This window comes from Lethenteron reissneri, chromosome 15, assembly GCF_015708825.2.
Source record: "Lethenteron reissneri isolate LAM-NWPU_2019-01 chromosome 15, ASM1570882v1, whole genome shotgun sequence".
NCBI classification, from domain to species: Eukaryota; Metazoa; Chordata; class Hyperoartia; order Petromyzontiformes; family Petromyzontidae; genus Lethenteron; species Lethenteron reissneri.
The window spans coordinates 3204981-3223645 of record NC_083793.1 but is presented as its reverse complement, the minus strand read 5'-3'; the positions used below and the strand labels follow the sequence as shown (position 1 = coordinate 3223645).

Here is an 18665-nt window from a genome sequence, read left to right as displayed (position 1 = left end):
TTGCGTGGATTCTTCCGGTTTTCCCCTCCACGTTTAGCAACATGGGTTTAGAGTATTTGGCTGCGATACATTTGCACATGATAAGCCAATTCGTTGGGATATCATTTGTGGCCAGGACGCTTCTGAAAAAGAGCTATATCGCTCAGTGGGCCTTACTTGGTAAATCAAAGATAACATGATAATTGTTTTTTTACCCTTCTATCTGGCAACAAAACTGACACCTTTTAACAAGGAGTCATGTTTGCATAGACCGCAATACCTGCAGTCGTGATGCAAACAAAAGAACATAACTCTGATAATGAGCATTGTCCTTGAAGTTGATTGGTCCACACCCGAGACAGCTTTCCTTAGAGCCTAGTCTCACATGGGTTGGACCAGATGACGCCAAAAGATGCACAACTCAATGACAATGCCCCATCAGAGTATGAGAGCTCGGGGAAAGCATCTACACTATGGGAACCTCATTTGCCAGTAAAAATATGATAATTGGTTTTTTACCCTTCTATCTGGCAACAAAACTGACACCTTTTTACAAGGAGTCATGTTTGCATAGACCGCAATACCTGCAGTCATAATACAAACAAAAGAACATAACTCTGATAATGTGCATTGTTCTTGAAGTTGATTGGTCCACACCCGAGACAGCTGTCTTCAAGGACAATGCACATTATCAGAGTTATGTTCTTTTGTTTGTATTATGACTGCAGGTATTGCGGTCTATGCAAACATGACTCCTTGTAAAAAGGTGTCAGTTTTGTTGCCAGATAGAAGGGTAAAAAAACAATTATCATATTTTTACTGGCAAATGAGGTTCCCATAGCAAAGATAACATGTTCGGCTAAATATGATGTACAATATCACGTATTCCCTTCAGTGGAATACAAGCAACATGTTTTCTTCTAGAATAATTTTTGTTATAGAAAATACGTTCTTATTATTATGTTTGTTCGTTTAACAAAAACAAAATATAGTCAACACATACTCATCACGGCAAAGTGTTGGGCGAAAATTCAACATTGCTATGACACGGTCCCGATCTCTCCCAAAGGGTCACTCCTGTTGACCTCTCACAAAGTGGTACTCCTCGTACCCCAGAGAGGACGAGTACGGCCAAGCGCAGACCACACCGATCTAAACGTACGGCTGCATTCGTTGTAAGTGTCGAGCTGGTCACGTGACACTTGCGGGAATCTCGTGGCGATTCAACGCGAATAGAATGCGTCCACTGAGTTTTCCACAAAATAAATTTGTGTAACTTCATGCAAGCTCAGTTCTCACCCACGTTCAAGTCAACTTTATCTGTCACCAACAGCAACAATTCATATTTAGGAATGCGTCACGCTTAGGAGTATCTCATCACCTTATGCCTCCCCAATTCTGCGAGTGCTCCCCATCTCGGCCACTGCTTCTAGTCCCACGCAAGGGAAATAGTTTGTGACCACATATACAGGAGAGGATATTATTTTGAATGCTCCATGGCCACTTTGCTCATCCACTTAAGCACAACTCAAAGGGTCCCTCACCTCCAACCCCCACATTTGTCACTCTACAAACGAGTAGTTTGACCAATCAGTTGTCACCCCTTCCACGGCGGCCTAGTCACGCGTCAGTCCGCCCGCGTTATCCCACCGGGTACCAAGGGGGACATCACTTCCACGCCGCTTTTGTGCGACCCTTCAGCCTTTGTTCCGTTTTCTTTGCCAAGGGGGACCATTCTCCGGAGGCAGTCGTCATAGCTGGCAGCCTGCCCTGGCTGCGGGCCTCACTCTTGAGGAAACATTGGCACTTTGTTCGTCTTGACAGGGATCGGGGTCGAGAGAGGCACTCCAAACACGGCTGTCGTCCTTCCCTTCACGGCGTGCGCCGGCGGTCTTTATCCGTCTCGAGGGGCTGTCCAAGAGAAGCGCGCGTGGTGTATTAAGAAGGAGTACAATTTAATGTACTTCAGTGGTCGCACAAGTCCCGACAGGGTTGCCGGGCGGCACTCATTTAGACGAACTGACCGCAACGGAATCGCGACGCGGCTTTGCTGCCTGTGGCCACCACGCGCCGACCGTGCGACGCGACAGTGGCCGCAGATGAAGGTAAAACAACAGTCCAGAGTTCGCGTGCTCTAATGATCTCGAACCAAATTACTCGAACAAGGATCAGAGATCGTCGCCAATACGATGGAGACACTCCTAAACGCGCCTTTGCCTTAATCTGCCTCACCTCCCCCCCCCCCCCTCCCATGTTTATTGTTCCACGGGTCATATTTTGTTTGTACATGTTAAAATAAATACATTCCAGCACTTGCTAAGCTGCATTAACCAATAATTAGTGTCTCTGTTGTGATTTTCACTTGAATGCACGCACACTTTTGGGACTGCTCCCCAGTGGACTTGAGCAAACGGGATATGACATCTGTGGGCAAGATATTTTTTTTGTTTTCTTCTTGAAATATAGCATCTGAGATGCTGCTATTTAACGGTAGGCACACTCGATTTGCAATCTAGAAGTTGGCGGTTCGATCTCCCGGTTCGGCAGTTCGAACAACGGCCCAAGTTCCTTGAATCCACAACGGCCCTCTTCCTAACCAGCAGCGTAGACTCGTTCAGCGCAGTTATTCGATCGGCAGGTTTTGTTTGGCGAGACATCTCTTCCGAGATGTAATAGAGATACAAAGTATCCTCTAGAGCAGTGGTTCTTCACCAGGGGGTGCGTGCACCCCCTGGTGAAGAACCACAGCTCTAGAGGGGCAGTCCAGGGCTTCGCTTTAGTGGAGGCCCTTTAATCAACAGTGACCATAGCAATACTATAAACGAAACTGAAAATTTTACAGGAAAGGCCCGCTCAGCTAAATAGCTCTTTTTCAGAAGCGACCTGCCCAACAAATGATAGCCCAATGGAGTGGCTTATAATGTGGACATTTATAGCAGCCAAATAGTCTAAACGCGTGTTTCTAAATGTGGAAGAAAAAATCGGAGGACCCGGAAAAAAATCCATACGACCACCTCGGGAAGAACACGCAAACTCCAAATATACAGGTGTTGAGGTCGGGATCCATGACCTCCTGTACACCTGGCGAAGTAGTTAACATCTCGCCACCGTGACGACACCCTTGGTCCTGATAGGCAGGTCCTGTTTGGCGGCGGTGAATTCCCACCTCTTCCAAGATGTCTGGTAAGGGTGGAATAGTCATCCAAAATATCCCCATGGAAGGTCAGTCCAGAGCTTCCCTTGAGTGGAGGCCCTTCCGTTAATGGTGGCAAGCGCAATACATCGGAGGGCTTAACTTTACCAATCATCGCATCTGCAGAATTGTTTCATGCAGAACCTACTCAACGAAAACCACAAAAAAATTTCGTGCACATATTTGGACAGGGAATAATAAATATTAGCAGACGATGCTATAATTATTTAGTTTACTATGTGAAATGGGATATGTGTGTGAGGCTTGTGTTTAGTTAGCCAATAAGACTTTTCTTTAGGGCTCAGGAATTTCTATAGCTCATTAAATCCACGGGTTTTTCTGTTCGCTGCCACTTTTGAAAACAAACGTTCTGAACATAAATACGATTTTAGCATAAACAAACACTTTACCACCATCAAAGATTGAACATTTACATTTTAATAACTTGCATACTTGGTTACATAAACTCTGCCAATGCAACGAAAGTTCATGAATTGTATTCTCTTTACAAAAAAAATACATTTATACTTTTAATATTCTTTGCTTTGACCTTGCATCTTCGTCCAAGTTTTGCAGTCTGCAAAATCACGACGCTCCAATTTCAGTGTACATTGTACACAAAGACAAAGATCTCCTGTATAGCTTGAACAGACCGTTGGGGAAAGTGCTGTTAGCGAGCACCTATGAAAGCCAGCACGACGCCCGACCGCCTTTGTCTCTCCAGGAGCAATGTTTACACAACGCACCATGTACCAATTTGAGGCTGAGTCGACCTCTGGGAGGCCCAGGACTGATTCAGATAATCGTCACTGATGTTGGTCATAAGCGGGAATCGAACTCGGGTCGCCGGGGTGGTAGCACAGTGCGCGACCCGCTACACTACCGCTCCCCAGTGGAAACACACAATACCCACAGACACACACCGTCACACACACGCGTGTGTGATGGAGTCCTGCAGGAACACTCTCAAACACGAGCACTGCTCTCCAGAGGACACAGCCCATCTGCTACAGCGTGAACATCACGGCATCCCATGACGCCGTTCGCCACAAATGTGCCTCTTGCACCAGCAAACCAGCTTAGGAAATGATCAGCGACTGCAACAAGTGCACAGCACGGGGCATAAGAACGTCAGAACGCAAGACAGTTTTAGAAACGAGAGGATGGCGAGAAAGTACATTCGGTGGTCTACGCAGCTCGTTTGGTTGTTCGTAGCAGATCGGGTCTCGAATCACATCAAGGCGCTTCTTGAAGGGTCCCGGTGGATCAGCTTCCATGGCGTGTTGCGTGGGCAGTCGGTTCCACACTCCCACCAGAGGCTCTCTGCGTGCTGAACACATCCTGAACACATTCTTCGTCTGGCCTCGGTCCTGAACCCTCCCACACGCAGCTTCTTCCGCTGCAGCCTCTGGTTCTCTCCTCCACTGTGCCGAGCTTGATGTGGGAGTCCGGATCGATATCAGCGACCTGAGTATTAAAGAGATTCGGAATGTTGAGCCTATCTGCGTGTGATTGTCTTTTAGTCATTTGACTTTTTCTTTTTGGGCTCAACAGTGGCGAGACGTTAATTACCTCGCCTGGTATTCAGGAGGTCGTGGGCTCGATCCGGACCCTTGATGCCTGCATATTTGGCGTTTGCATGTCTCTCTCTCTCCCCGTGGTAGCGTGGATTTTTCTCAGGGTCCTTCCATTCTTTCCTTTCACATTTAGAAACACGCGTTTAGAGCATTTGGCTGCAATTCATTTCCACATGATAAGCCACTTCGTTTCGCTATCATTTGTGGCCAGGTCGCTTCTGAAAAGAGCTACATAGTTCAGTGGGCTTTACCTGGTAAAATAAAGGTTTAGTTTCGTTGTTTTAGTCCAGGAATCGCTGTGGTTTTCTCTGCGATGGGACGTCCTCCCCGGGCAGCAATGCCCTCTTTGTACCGCGTTGACCAAAAACTGACCACGAAGCTCCATTGGACATCCCTCCCTCCTGGCACACGTGCTGCATGCAGCCCAACTGTGCTAACCTTGCATCAAAAGAGAGAGACTCTGGGTCTACAATGCCTGCGATGGGTGAGACAGGAATAACCAGAACTCTCACGGCCTTACATATCCTCCTGTTGCCTTTCGAAAAAAAAAAAACACGGCGCTATTTAAGCTCCACATGTCAGAGAAACCCTTGGTTTGTGTGTTTTTTTTGTACGCGTTGCATAAAGGCAGCGCGCAGCTTGCCCTGCTCCCAACAATCAGGACACTGAACCGGGCATTTGAAGGCAGCCCTGGTTATTTATTTATATTGACTTCATTTCAATCGGCTGAGCTGCACACGCCCGTCAATGGAAATCATCCGCAGGGGGTCTGGTGAGCATTAAGCGAGTGGAACGCAGAAATGTCGAGCACCAGAGCCCACCCTCAGTGCTATCAGAACTGCTTTGTCTTTCGTTTTCTGTCCCCCCCACCCACACCGCACCTCCGATTAGCACGGTTGGCTACGTACGGTGCGAACGAAATTGAACATACATGCAGAATGTGGGAATGTGGGCGAGTGAGCCTCCCTCTTGTCAAATTCAAGTCCAAGAACGGCTGGGCTGCCAGTGGTTGTGTTACCTTTGGTGGTGGTTGTGGTGGTTGGGACTTATTATTGCCAGCGCAGTTGGCGAATGGTAAAAGCGAGTAAGCGCCAATTAATTAAAGCCGAGAACACACTCTACACTGCTCGCACACTTTTATCCGGGATATATGGATACGATCAATTTACTGCTCTGTGTAGTCAGCAACTTAAATTGTTCTTCTTCATATCAATCCCATTTTCCCTCAACTGTTAAACAACCATTCACGTACTGCCATTTGAAAATAAAAGTCTTCTAATGCTTTTCGACTTGTGAAGCATGGCATGTCTGAACTGTTCTCAGTACAGCAAGACGAACACGTGTTTTAAATGCTAATATGCAGTTTAAATATTTAATGAGAGCTGATTAGTGCTCATATATCCACATATGCACAGTTGATGAATGTACTCACACACTGACCGTGAGGATCATATCAGCTGTTTCATGTAGATGCAGGAGCACAAATTATGTTTATTATATGATCTTAAGTTAAATAACTTTAGCGTTTTCCAAAACGGAATTTGCTTCTCTTTAACAGCCACCGCTGACATCGCGTGCTCTGATTTATGCATTCGTTTTACAGTAGTGACCTAATTAGAGCAGTCCGTGATTGGTTTAGAATCTGTCACATGTAGCTTATGTCCACTTAAAACCGATGCACCGACTTGTGAATGCATTTGTTGGACAAACTACATTTTCATTTTGCTCACGAGTAGTGTAAGTTTATTATTATCAAGGATGTGTACATTGTTATTTTCGACGTATTTTTTTGATTTGTTTATTGAATAAAAACGTGAATTGGAAGCCGGCAAAACGCAATGAATGAAGATTGCCCGAATGCAGCCGGCATTTGTGTTCGCACGTTTGTGTTGCAGGCGAAGGGTTTGGACGTGAGCGCATTCCGCGACACGCGAGACCCAAGCCTGAGCCAAATGAAATGCCTCCTCGTCGTGATTCTGCTGAGGGTTCAGCGGAGGTCAACTTACAACGGCATGTCTCTCTTGGCGGTAATCTAATAACCTCCCGAGTCAGGTCTGGGTAGTTGCGTTCAGGTGAGAACGAAGCCAACCGCTGACCATGTTCTAAGCTCATATCTGAAATTGAGGGCCTGCGTTTGTGGCTGGGCTGAACGATGCACAATGTAAAAACTTAACTATGTTTATTTTATCAGGCGAGGCCCACTGAGCTCTACAAATTATATATCAACTTAGTGGCTTATCATGTGGAAATGCATTGCAGCCAAATCCTCTAAACGCATGTTGGTTCTAAATGTGGAGGGAAAAAGCCGGAGGACCCAGAGAAACATCCACGCGACCACGTCCCCATGCAAACTCCAAATGTACAGCAGGCGTCATGGTCGGGATTGAACCCACGACCTCCTGCAAACCAGGCGAGGTAGTTAACATCTCGCCACAATGGTACCCGGTGTACTGCATCACTCTGCCAAATAATTCCATATGCCTGTACAATGTCCTTCGATGCACCAGGCCGGCTAAAAGTATATGTGGTGTAGGTGTGAGCATTTTTAATTTGCAAGCGTGGGATGGGAATGACTAAATGAAGATCAACAACGTTTCACCTTCCAAGCGGTGTGAATTTAGTCGGCAGGTTATTCTCTTGAGTCCTCGTCGAGTCACCAAGAGCCAGTGGAAGTTCAGTCAAGTTTAAGTCTGTGGATTTAGTCTCCACTCTTTCACATGTCTGTATTAGCCGTATTGTTACCTGCATATAACGAAATACAGCGAAGAAGCATACAATAAGGCCTCATCTCACAGATCCGCCCCTCCACACCAAAAATAATAAAAGTGATTTTCACAGCTCCCGCAGCATCCGGGAGACGATCTTGCCTTGCAAAACAAAACAACAACAACCCCCCCCCCCCCAGCCAAACTTAAATCTTCTGGAAAGAGCCAAAGAGTAAAAAATAAAAAAAAAACTTCCCCTTTCAGAATTCACGGAGGAGCCCCCCGCAAAAACGTTTCACAGGATCCACAATGGCATTAAAATGTGCCTCGAGATAACTTAGCAAAGGGACACACACACAAGCGTTGCGATGGGCTGCAACAACACGAGAGCGAGTGGCCTGTAGTCCAGGCCATTGCCGTTAATATCATGGCAGTGAAGGCTGATGACAGCTGGACAATTAGTCCAGCAACAACGTCGCTGAGGTGTAGAGTGAGGCCGATCGTCACGACCGAGGTTATCATCTGCCAGTATGATCAACAGCTCCGTCGCGAATAATCAGCAATAGACTGACGATTTAATCCACTGTGGTAATCCCGGTCATTGTGTGGAAACAGACATCCCACTCGTAAACAAAATAATTAAATTGTACTGGAAACAATAAACTAAACCAACCTTCATTTTTCCTGCACGTAAACATGTGTAGTCGATGTATCTTTATATGTTGGCCTTCTAAACACTCTATACTTATGTTAAACAGGAGCATGTATTTAAGCTTCAAAACATGGATGGGCTTTAGACATTCGGTTCTCAACAGCAGCCACGCTTATTGGCCTGAGTATCATTTATTAGCCTGACCTCTTCACTGCTGATGAGACCCAAAAGGCTGAAACTGGTCCAAAGTTTTTCTCACTAATGTAGCTTTAAATGCATGCGTTACAGTCCATTGTGTTGTATATTCATTTAACGTTAGGCGGCTGCCTGGATTTTAACCGATGTAACCAGTGCACCCAAACCATTTATTACCACAAAAAAGAATACACCATTGAACTCCCAATGCACCTCTTTTTATACATTCTTAGAATGTAACCGAAACTTAAAAATCAGCGGTAATATTAAGCGGGCATTTTTCTGAGTTTATTTTCCCGACCTCTACAGAAGCCACACACATAAAGCGGGCTTTATTCATACACTCTTATTCCAGATTTAAAGAAAAAACCCAGCTGTGCCCAGTTTCACACTGCAAGTGGAAGCACTGGTGACTGCCAACCGTTACCATTAACACGAGAACGAACAGAAGGACATTGTGGAGCCTGTATGCCAGCGTTTATTACGCGCACCCCATTACGGGCATGTGACACCATAAAATACAGTACATTAAGTTTCATTCTTTCTCGTGACCTTCCAAGTACACCCAGCCCAGTGAGCTGAACCACATGAGGTGTGCCATTATAAAAACACAAACACACACACACACCTACGACTCTCGTACCTGATGACTGAACACAACGCGGGCTTTTAGCTACAACTCCATAATACGACCCGGTTTTCTTTCATGGTGTAAAGGAGTGCAAAGAACGTGATTGTCAGGAACTTTCAGGAGGGTTGCCCTTCAGCGGTGCCATCTCTCTCTGGAGGAGGTCGCATAACAGAGGGCTCGTAGCGCTTTGCTTTAGCTGCGACGAGCAGCGTTCAAATTGTCGGTCAATCGATCGATCGTTTCTTTATTTCTTTACGTGCCAAATCTCGACCACGATAAAGGAGGCATCGGTGCACGTTGCGACGCGTTGAGTGCATCGGGTGGGGAAATTGGATTTGTCATCCGTTTTCAATTCGTTTGTTTTTGTTTCCGGCACGGCAGTTGAAACGTTCTCGAATCGATCTTGATTTGATGCTTTCGTGACTGCAGGAATCCATACTCTTTGGTTCTATCGGTAAAGTGACGCAGGTATAAAATAAAATAAATCACGACGTTTTCGGGCGCAACACAAGCGTCCATTATCAGGTGGGAAAGCATTGATCTGCTGCTGAGGCAGACTGTTGTTTTGACTGCACCTGCGATGCGTCCTGTTCCGATGTTGCCCATTCCTACGCACGATCCACTTTGACGTTGTCGTTGTTGTTGTCGTTGTTGTTGTCGTTGTTGTCGTTGTTGTCGTTGTTGTCGTTGTTGTTGTTGTTGTTGTCGTTGGCCTGTGCCGAGGCAGCACCGATCTCCCTTGCAAAACGAACCGGGTACCTGGCCAAACGGAACTTTCAATGTAACAATTACATTTGATTGATTTATTGATTGGACACGTTCATTCTAAAATTGTTTTCACCTCTTAAAATTGCCCCCCGCCCCCTCCCACACACATCGGTCCATGAATGTATAAACAGATTCGTCAATCGGTGGGGTGGCGTGTGGTGGGGATAGGGCAAACCCCGACGATTCACTTAAACAGACAACACACAATCTCATTCGTTATTGCGTGGCTTGTTATTGAAGGCCCTTGTGGAAGAACGTGCGCGTACATATGCAAAGTCAATTTCAAACAGTGCCGTGGTGTAATCGTTTATGATGCTAGATGTTTCAGCTGTTTAAATGTTTACTGAATTACTTTCTGGACCAGGCTTTCCTTGCAAATGAGACTTCTGGATGGAATAAATTGTGTACCGATGTGCCTACATAACGTTTTCTTTTTTAAGCTACATTAGCAAATTACAGTTCAGCAGAAACAGTTGTTGCAATTAAAAAAATAATCAGGAAACAACTAAATATATCCTTGCCAAATTCGAGAGGAGCGTGTAATGCAGGGCTGTGTTGTATTTGTGAGAAAAAGTCAGCCAACTTCCTTTCGCCTTTTTGGTGTTACAGTTGAACGAGCCCGATGGACATGCAAATGAAATAAATGTTTGCGTACAGAATTCCGTTGTGTTTTGGAGCAAAGAACCACACACTGTCAGGCACAATTTCGATCCAGTATTCTAAAGCCTCCACGGGCAGATATGGGTTTCGCTGTTATGAAAGAAAAAAAACGAAACCTGAACATCTGGGGTTATTTTTTGCAGATGGACAGCGAAGAAGGGGTGGCCTCGTTACAACTAACTTCGTACTTGTGCAAAAGTGAATTTGGTGCGTTAGCAAGTTACATCTTGATCCTTTCAACATTGTTGCACTACAGAAGCTGTAAATCATTGTTACACTACAGCAACTGTAGATTGCGAGTTTATTTTTTGAGGGGAATATCCAAACAACATCAACAACAAAACACTCGGGTGCTTATATTTACCATTCTGCCGGTCATTGAAAGCATACCTGCCGTGTTCCCCATCTCGGAATTCAGCCGCCTAGTGCATGTCTTCTTCGAACGCCGGGGAGCCGGAAAAGCCCTCTGTAGCAGCGTGGACGGCACCCTCGTGTTCACCTTCTGAAGCGCTCGCTCGTCACCGTGGCGTGCGCGATGAACACCACCACCACCACGTGACTTTTTTTCGTGTTGTGCGCGGTGCATTTAGCGCCACAGCGCGTGGATTTATAGCGTTTACTTGTTTGCTGGTGACTGTGTATTTCATATCGGAATCGCCTCCAGTGCTGTTGCTGCTGTCGGCAATAAAAGTTGTTTAAGTCAAAAGCCTATAAAAAGCTGGGCACCGTAGGCAAAGGCCATTGAAAGCATCAGCCCCTGGCAGCACGGCAACGGGATAATCAAACATCTTCTCTTTCCCAACTCTCAGACGACCACGCAAGTGCGCGCACGGCAAGGGTTTGGCAATGCGCGCTGCCGCCGTGGGTTCTACGCTGAAGAACACCCCCCGATTGTCACGGTCGGCTAGGCACGGTGCGAAAGAAGTTCAACGGACGTGCGTACACACCGACGAAGAACATTCGCAGCGAAAGAATGGCCTGTAAATGAATGCTTCTTGGATTGCACCTTGCCCAGCCTTGTGCGTCGGGATTCAGAATGCGTCTCGTTCAGAATGTTTCACTTGTTTTTGTATCGTCCTCCACTGCATCATCGTCGTTGTCGTCACTGCAATTTGCATTGCACGTTTCGTCGTTTCTTTCAGTCACAATAGAGCAGTGGTTCGTAACCTGAAGATGCCCTTTCTGTGCGAGACAGGGACAGCTTTTATTAGAAGGTAAATAATCGAAAAACAAATTAAGCACAGGCATGTAAGTACAACTACGTTGCTTCATCACACCTATGCATTTATTAGCGTTCTACTTTTTTTACGATTGAAAACCAAAGAGATGCAAGGCTGCAGTAAAGGCCAAGAACCACTGCAATCGAGATTGAAGTTCTTAAACCGCTCACACGTGTGCACCTTGGGAACGCAGCATCCATGCAGGGGGCAATGGAAGCGCGCGGTATTTAATTGTGGTGCAGGGTCCTAGCTCTCCGAGCTTGCGTTTCAGAAAATATCGCCCCAACTCTCCCTACCAACCTCAAACGTCACGCCACCACGGTCAGAGAGGGGAGAGGCCAGGGGTTGTGGTGCCACGGAAAATATTCCACGGGAGACGGAAGCCCGCGCGTGTGGGTTGTGTTTGTGTTGTTTGTGTTGTGTGTGTGTGTGTGTTGTGTGTGTGTTGTGTGTGTGTGCTGTGTTTGTTGTGTGTGGGTTGTGTTTGTGTTGTGTGTGTGTTGTGTGTGTTGTGTGTGTGTTGTGTGTGTGTTGTGTTTGTGTTGTGTGTGTGTTGTGTGTGTGTTGTGTGTGTGTGTGTTGTGTGTGTATTGTGTGTGTGTTGTGTGTGTGTTATTTGTTTACACGCGCGCGGTGTGTTATGTCCATAGCCTACAACACGAATGTCACGTGGACATCATCACCGTGCAGCGTCGTCGTAGATTGAAAACTAATTTCTGTAGAACTGTATTCTTGGTTATTTCGGTGAAGCCACGTAGATAGAAAACAAAAATGAAATTTAAAAGCAAAAAAACCCACGACGTTTCGATCGCAATGCAAGCGATCTTCTTCAGGCGGAGAGAAAAGAGGGGGGGAGCTTCCAAATGCAGCTGCTTGTAGAACTGCTTGCTGCCGCTGTTGTTGTTGTTGCAGCTTCATGCTGTTGTTGTAGCTTGATGCTGTTGTTGTGTTTCGTTTGTTCAACGCACATAGGTGCATTCGTGTCTCCGCGACCTTCTTCCAAATGTGGCGTTCGTCTCAATACAATCCCATTTGGTTCATGTGCATTTAACATTATCGCAAGACACGCACTTTAGTCCATGAGCCGAGACCAGATGTCTTACACGTCGTTACCACTTAAGGTGGCAGATCTTTCGTGGTTCCAATTTCTCACGTGGCCAAAAACAGTGAATTATGCGATACGCACTTGAATCGAGTGGGTAATCAAATAAATCGCCCTTATAAGCCATGCAAATAAATGGGTACGCCTATGGTTTTGCTAACTTAGTTGGAAACCGTTTCTGCCCTGGCCAATGGACTAATATAGAGTACAGCCATACAGACTGTTAGCACAAATGCTGTTCGCATCGATTAAGGCTGGGGTGATGCACAAGGGGGTGGTGGCGGCCAACACCACGCACGGCCGCCTTTGTCTACCCAGGGCTGATGTTTACATATCGCACCAGGCACTCGCTTAAGGCCACCGTATGAACCCGCTCTCAACACGCGTACGTGTGCTGCTTTAAGTAGCGTGAGCATTTTCGCACAGCAATGGCTTGGCCTCCTCAGGTAACACGGGGCGGTTAAAGTCCCTGGCTCACATTGGCAGTTGTCAACAGCTATTTAGAGGCGCTCCCAATGTCCCACCCATTAACACCCCGCCAATCCCCACGTCGCCTCTTTCCCAACAACCGCCCACGCCCCACAAACTCCTCAACGCCACCAGCCCGGCGTTTCCCCCTTTAGCAACTCCACATTCTTTCTTACGTCCGTCATCGAGCTGGTAATTGCCAAGCGGAATGCTCTGCCGCCGTTCCAATTTTTATTAATCCGCACAAGAATGTAAGACTCGCACGGACGCACGGCGATTGCGCCCTAGCTGTCCACGCTCAGTGTCCAGGACATCGGTAGACACAACAAAAGCGCGGCGTAGCAGGAGAGAGAATACGGCGTGACCACGTGGCCCTCTCTCTCTCACTGCTGAACCACCGGTCACGGACACAGTGCACAGGCCCTGTGCGGAAATCCAATCCAGACGCTGAGCTGCGGCAAGGGGAAGACACGATTTAAATGCGAGCACCGTCAAGGACAATGTTATCATCTCTCCATTGGGAACATCCGATATTGACAATATCCATTTTATTTGTACAACCATATGGGGAGTAGTGTAATTCTGAGCCGGTGACCCGAGTTGAACTCCTAACCGCGGCGAGCATCAGTGGCGAGTGATGTCGGAATCGGTCCTGGGACTCTCCTTAAACCAACTGACCAGTGTGGTGAAGTATGGTCAAACTCCAATGGCCGACAGTTTGGGGAGGCATTTGGCCAGTAGTGGACTGACTGCGAACTCATGTATAATTATTGCAGCAAATAACTGCGTTTTACAACACAAATGAGAATAACTGGCAGCTGCAAGATTTAAAGTTGACTCCATTCAAATCGATTGGCTCAGTGGCAAGTCTACTGAGCAATGAGCTTCCAAATTGCCCAATAAACACAACATAAACCACAGATCAATACATAGCTGAATGAAGCAAAAGGTTTTACTTGGGAGAGAGTGGGGGCATCCTCGATACAGATTTAATAGACGTATTTTTAAGGTCTGCGTGTGAACCTGATTACACCATGGATGCTGACGGATGACATTTGTAACATGCCAACATTACACCACATTGCACCGAATGTAAAAGTCAAAATGTGAAACTGCGGTCGACTAATGAAGAGAGGAGCGCGAATTCAACTGCCGCGTTGCTTTCCATCGATTTTTTTTGTTAAACCGTCACGAGCTATATAAAGTTCCTGGCACTCAAGAGAACCAAAACATCTGCTACTTTTTTTGTAACTCTCAGATGCCCTCTTGTGTGTTGATTGGCGACAGCAGCTCTAATCTGACTGTCAGCATCGTGGCACAAAACAGCCACCTGCCACAGACCGATGCCATGGCACTGTCTACCACAAAAGGCGTGGACGGCTACGTACACTTTCCCAGCCACCCCACGGTTCGCCCTAGCCTAGCCTGACACTCTTGTCACGTCGACGTTCTACTTCAAGTTTCACACATTGATACGCCACGGTTACTAAGCGTTTTGAGGACATCATTCTAATAATGCGATATTAACTCTCTGTGTGAAGATTTCGTGAACGAGTTCAACGAGTTTTGATCCCGACGTTTGTACTACTTCTTTGACGATGTCGACAGTTGTGCCACTTAATCCGAGGGCTTTGCCCCGTTTCACACTGCGAAGGGCCGAGTTGACTTAGTCGCTCGTGACATCCGGCACTGTCACCTCTACGCCTTCGAGTTGGTCTGATTCCTGGGATGTACGCTGTTAAAAACCAATGCACAGTCACGTCAAAAAGAATCACTAAGTTTGGCACGTCAATCTACCGCGTGACCACCTCTCATATTCGACAGACAAGTATTTTGGATATATTATTGGCAATGCGGTTGACATATAGCAAAATGAAGGTTAGCTCAAATGTCAAACAGAGCCAATCATATTTTAGTTGTATATGTGCTTCAATTCTAAAGCAGCAAGGTTTAACTTCTTACGACGGTATAAGGTTTGTGTAAAAACTTGGATAAAGGACAAAAAATGTACACCGCTCAATATTTTACTTAATGCGCCTTCTTATGACTGCATAATATGACATCGTGGACTAAATCAGCCCTGTACATTTACATTATATACAGCAATTCGAAGTGTTGCTGCGTACGAAACGTATCAAGCTTGACAGACGCGTTCAAGCATGGCGTTTATAATGGTTTCGCGAATGGATATTCACCGTGATTTGCAGTTAAACTTCCTCGTGCTAATATGTCAACCGCATTTGCAAATTATATTCAACGTATCAATTGCAAATGAAAAACGTTGAATAGCAAATGAAAACGGTGGGGGTGAACAAAAGAAGCTCTTTGACACAAAGCGATGTTTGTGCTTCATTGGAAGACCGATGGGGCAACGCCTTGGCTATTGAGTTACCCCCCCTCCCCCATCCACAACTGTACTTTCCGCTCAATTTTATTTTCGAGAAAGGCCGTTCATTATTTGCTCGCACATGATTTCGTTGCACGGAGGCGAGAGAGACGGGAAGAGTACAATTTATGGGGCCCCTCCAACGAGAGGAAGAAAAAAAAATGTTTGGCCCAAGGCACCTCCTGCCCCTGCCGTTCCAGCGACGAGTGCACGGAGAACGAACAGCAGCGCCTCCCCCATCTACTGTCGCTGCCTGGGCGGTTTGCAGGGGAGTGGGTGGTGGGACACATGGAAGGAGCAAGCAGGTGTCCCGGTTTCGTTTACGTAACACTTGGATGAACCCACGTGGGGTGTGCATCGCCTGTGCACGGACTATCCTTCAAATTCTGTAAATTGCAATCTGATCCAGCGGCAGATGGATTCAAGCGGGGTGGGGGGGGGGCACGGTGGGGATGATCGCTCCCACCCCTCGCTCCCCATCCGTTTAGATGATTTGGTTGCCGCTATAAATTTCCACTATGATATAAGCCACTTCGCTGAGCTATCATTTTGTGGCCAGGTCGCTTCTGAAAAATAGCTACACAGCTCTGTGGGCCCGACCTGGATAAAAAAAAATACAGTTTAAATATTTTAGTTCATCCCATCATCCCTTAACATCCTGATAATTGGTATTTTATTGATATTTACCAAGGATAATACGTTAACTTGTCTTTCTTACGTAGAGGAGTATTTCTAACGCTTGACATTTCGGGACAATCCCACTCCATTTGGTAACATTCTCGATCCACCGATTAACAGATCTGAAATGTGCATCCCGTTTTAATCGTTAGTGGCGCTGTTATTCGGGGTTGATGAAAACGAATATGACCTCGGAGCAGCGACCTTGTTGCGAAAGAGCGCCCGTGTAAGGAAGCTTCATTTTATTGCAATACTTATTGTGATGAAAATGTGGAATTTCCACCACTGGGCTCTGGGCCGATAACCGAGATGGTGGTAATCCTTTCCGCGCGCAGGGACACTCTGAGCGGCCGTCTGCTCGAAGCCTTTTGCATTCCCGTCGTAAATATAGCGTGACGCATGGACGCAGAGGCTGACTCCTTCCTGTTTAAAAGACCTGGGCTCAATTCCAGTCTCTAAGGGCCCAACGCCCAATTCTTAGAGTTGTACATTTTCTCGGCAAAATGGCAATAGCAAGTCTAATTACTCTTAAAGGTGGCGATATGGCAGTACAGCAAGTAGATGGCTGAACTGACTGTACAGGTGGATTATCATCCTCTTGGGCTTTATAGCCACTCGGGGTATATCTCACATGCAAAAAAGAGTTATTGTGAAATTTTCCAAACTTTCCAATGCAGTAATCCTCCTTAACATACAAAAAAAACTTTTAAACGCAGCGAAACTTCCACAGACAAAGAGCTGTTATTAATATTTATTGCCACCTTACGTACTGTGTGACCTTACTATAAATCAAATGCTTGCTATTGGCATTCACCATCCCATAAGGATAACGTGTAGGGAAGTCCCGAAAGATAAGTGTGTAAGGCACGCAGACCCTCCATCAATTGCGTGACGACTTGCAGATGAATTTCGATTTAAAGCTTTCGTGACTGCAGGGATTCATCTTCTTGGTTCTTTCGGTAAAGTCACGTAGAAGGGAAATAATACAATAATAATAAAACATAATAAAATAGTATAATATAATAATATATTATGTTATTATGTTTAATTTTTATTATTTTATTATTTCCCTTCTACGTGACTTTACCGAAAGAACCAAGAAGACTTGATGGTGCTGTAAATTCGTCACGTGTTTTGCTGCTCAGATAATAGCAAGAGTTCAACAATTTTCTCCTTACGATACGCCCCTCTTACATTTGTTCACATCGCTTTTATTGTCACAGCATGTTCAGGGTCTCCACACCAATGGAAGACCGCAGCGAATTCTGCGAAATACAGAGTTTTCATTTCTTGTTTTAACCGAAAGGTTCTTTGAAATCTTTCAACTTTTAAACAGCTTTGAGCCACATGTTGCATTTGAATATCCTGTCTGGTGCTGTCTAGTCATGTCGAGTCAATGCAATTTAAAATCACACTTTCTACACGTATGCTTTTAAAAAATATATATATAAATAATGACACCACCCACTACCATCGCGAGCGTCTGGTGGAATACAGCATTCCCATTTTAACATTTTTAGCATGTGACAACCCCATACGCAGAAGTCAAAAGTTAATTTAATTCAAGGGCTTTTATAACGCCTTACGTCAGTGACAGCTGTAGCACCAGCGCATGTTAATGTGGAGTGCCACGACCATGCCATCGCTAGCAGAGGTCAACAATGCCTCCCCCCACACTCACTCGCACGCGCCTCTGCCGCTTGGCACTGGCCGAAAGTATATTGAGCTGAGAACAACATTTACGTTAAATTCAGATCGCCACGATCACTTATTTCAACATCCGCATTTAGTAAGGCCCTTGCGAAAGCAAACGGGCCTGTTGCGGTTCCTATTGTTTTCTTGTTGTTGTTGTTGTTGACAAACGCATCCCAGATGACTACGAACCGCGTCACTGTCCGTCTTGAGGTTTCCACGTGCTCGGCCAATGTGTGAACCCACTGTTGCCAACACCTGCTTGCAACGTGCAAAGAGACACATATCCAATGACCTTTTAGGGAACCTTGTCCGAGCTTAAACGAGACTAGTCTTTTTTTGAGCTTGTAAGTGGAATTTGAGGTCGGAAACGTGGAATCAAACTTTATCAGGCTCCGCTTACAACCATCCACAACACCATTCTTTCTTTATTTCTTCCACTGCCAATCTTCAACGTCTCATCGGCGACAGGATAGCACCGAGTTTGTCCGGCAAGGGGGGTATTTAGGACGACCAAAACGTTTCGCGAAATAATTCCACTGCCGCTTAAATTGTTACTTGCGATTCCCTTACACTGGGGTGGAGTGCGGCGGTGTGGTGCAGTGGGTTGTACACACTGTGCCATGAACGCGGCAAACCGAATTGGATTCCCAGCCGCGGCTAAAGTCGGCGACGGGTGAGATCGAAATTTGGTCGAGGTACGTCACCACCTCCCAGCCGTCAACAACTAGTTTGAAGTATGGTCACGCATCCTACGTG

General features: G+C 46.1%; 1 protein-coding gene and 1 long non-coding RNA gene across 6 annotated transcripts in view; one reads left to right on the top strand and one right to left on the bottom strand.

Annotated features, from left to right (window-relative positions):
* The window catches only part of LOC133342589 (salivary glue protein Sgs-3-like), a 38676-nt gene extending 27788 nt beyond the window's left edge, over window positions 1-10888 (bottom strand). The window contains exons 1-4 of one of the 5 annotated variants that reach the window (XR_009755171.1): window positions 10751-10888; window positions 9508-9691; window positions 7349-7491; window positions 3657-4639 (exon numbers count right to left, since the gene is read on the bottom strand). Coding sequence is in view for 3 of the 5 variants with exons in the window: in XM_061551809.1 (XP_061407793.1) it covers window positions 4252-4639; window positions 9508-9691; window positions 10751-10766 (588 nt within the window). In the remaining 2 variants the exon portion in view is untranslated. Of the gene's footprint in view, window positions 1-1645; window positions 1891-3656; window positions 4640-4744; window positions 4870-7348; window positions 7492-9507; window positions 9692-10750 lie in introns of those variants that run through there. The other 4 variants (XM_061551811.1, XM_061551810.1, XM_061551809.1 and 1 more) reach the window with 4 other exon arrangements.
* On the top strand, window positions 7661-11524 carry LOC133342592 (uncharacterized). The gene is made up of 3 exons (XR_009755172.1): window positions 7661-9457; window positions 11170-11295; window positions 11503-11524. It is a non-coding gene; the product is annotated as an uncharacterized LOC133342592 (long non-coding RNA).
* The last annotated feature ends 7141 nt before the right edge of the window (window positions 11525-18665 follow it).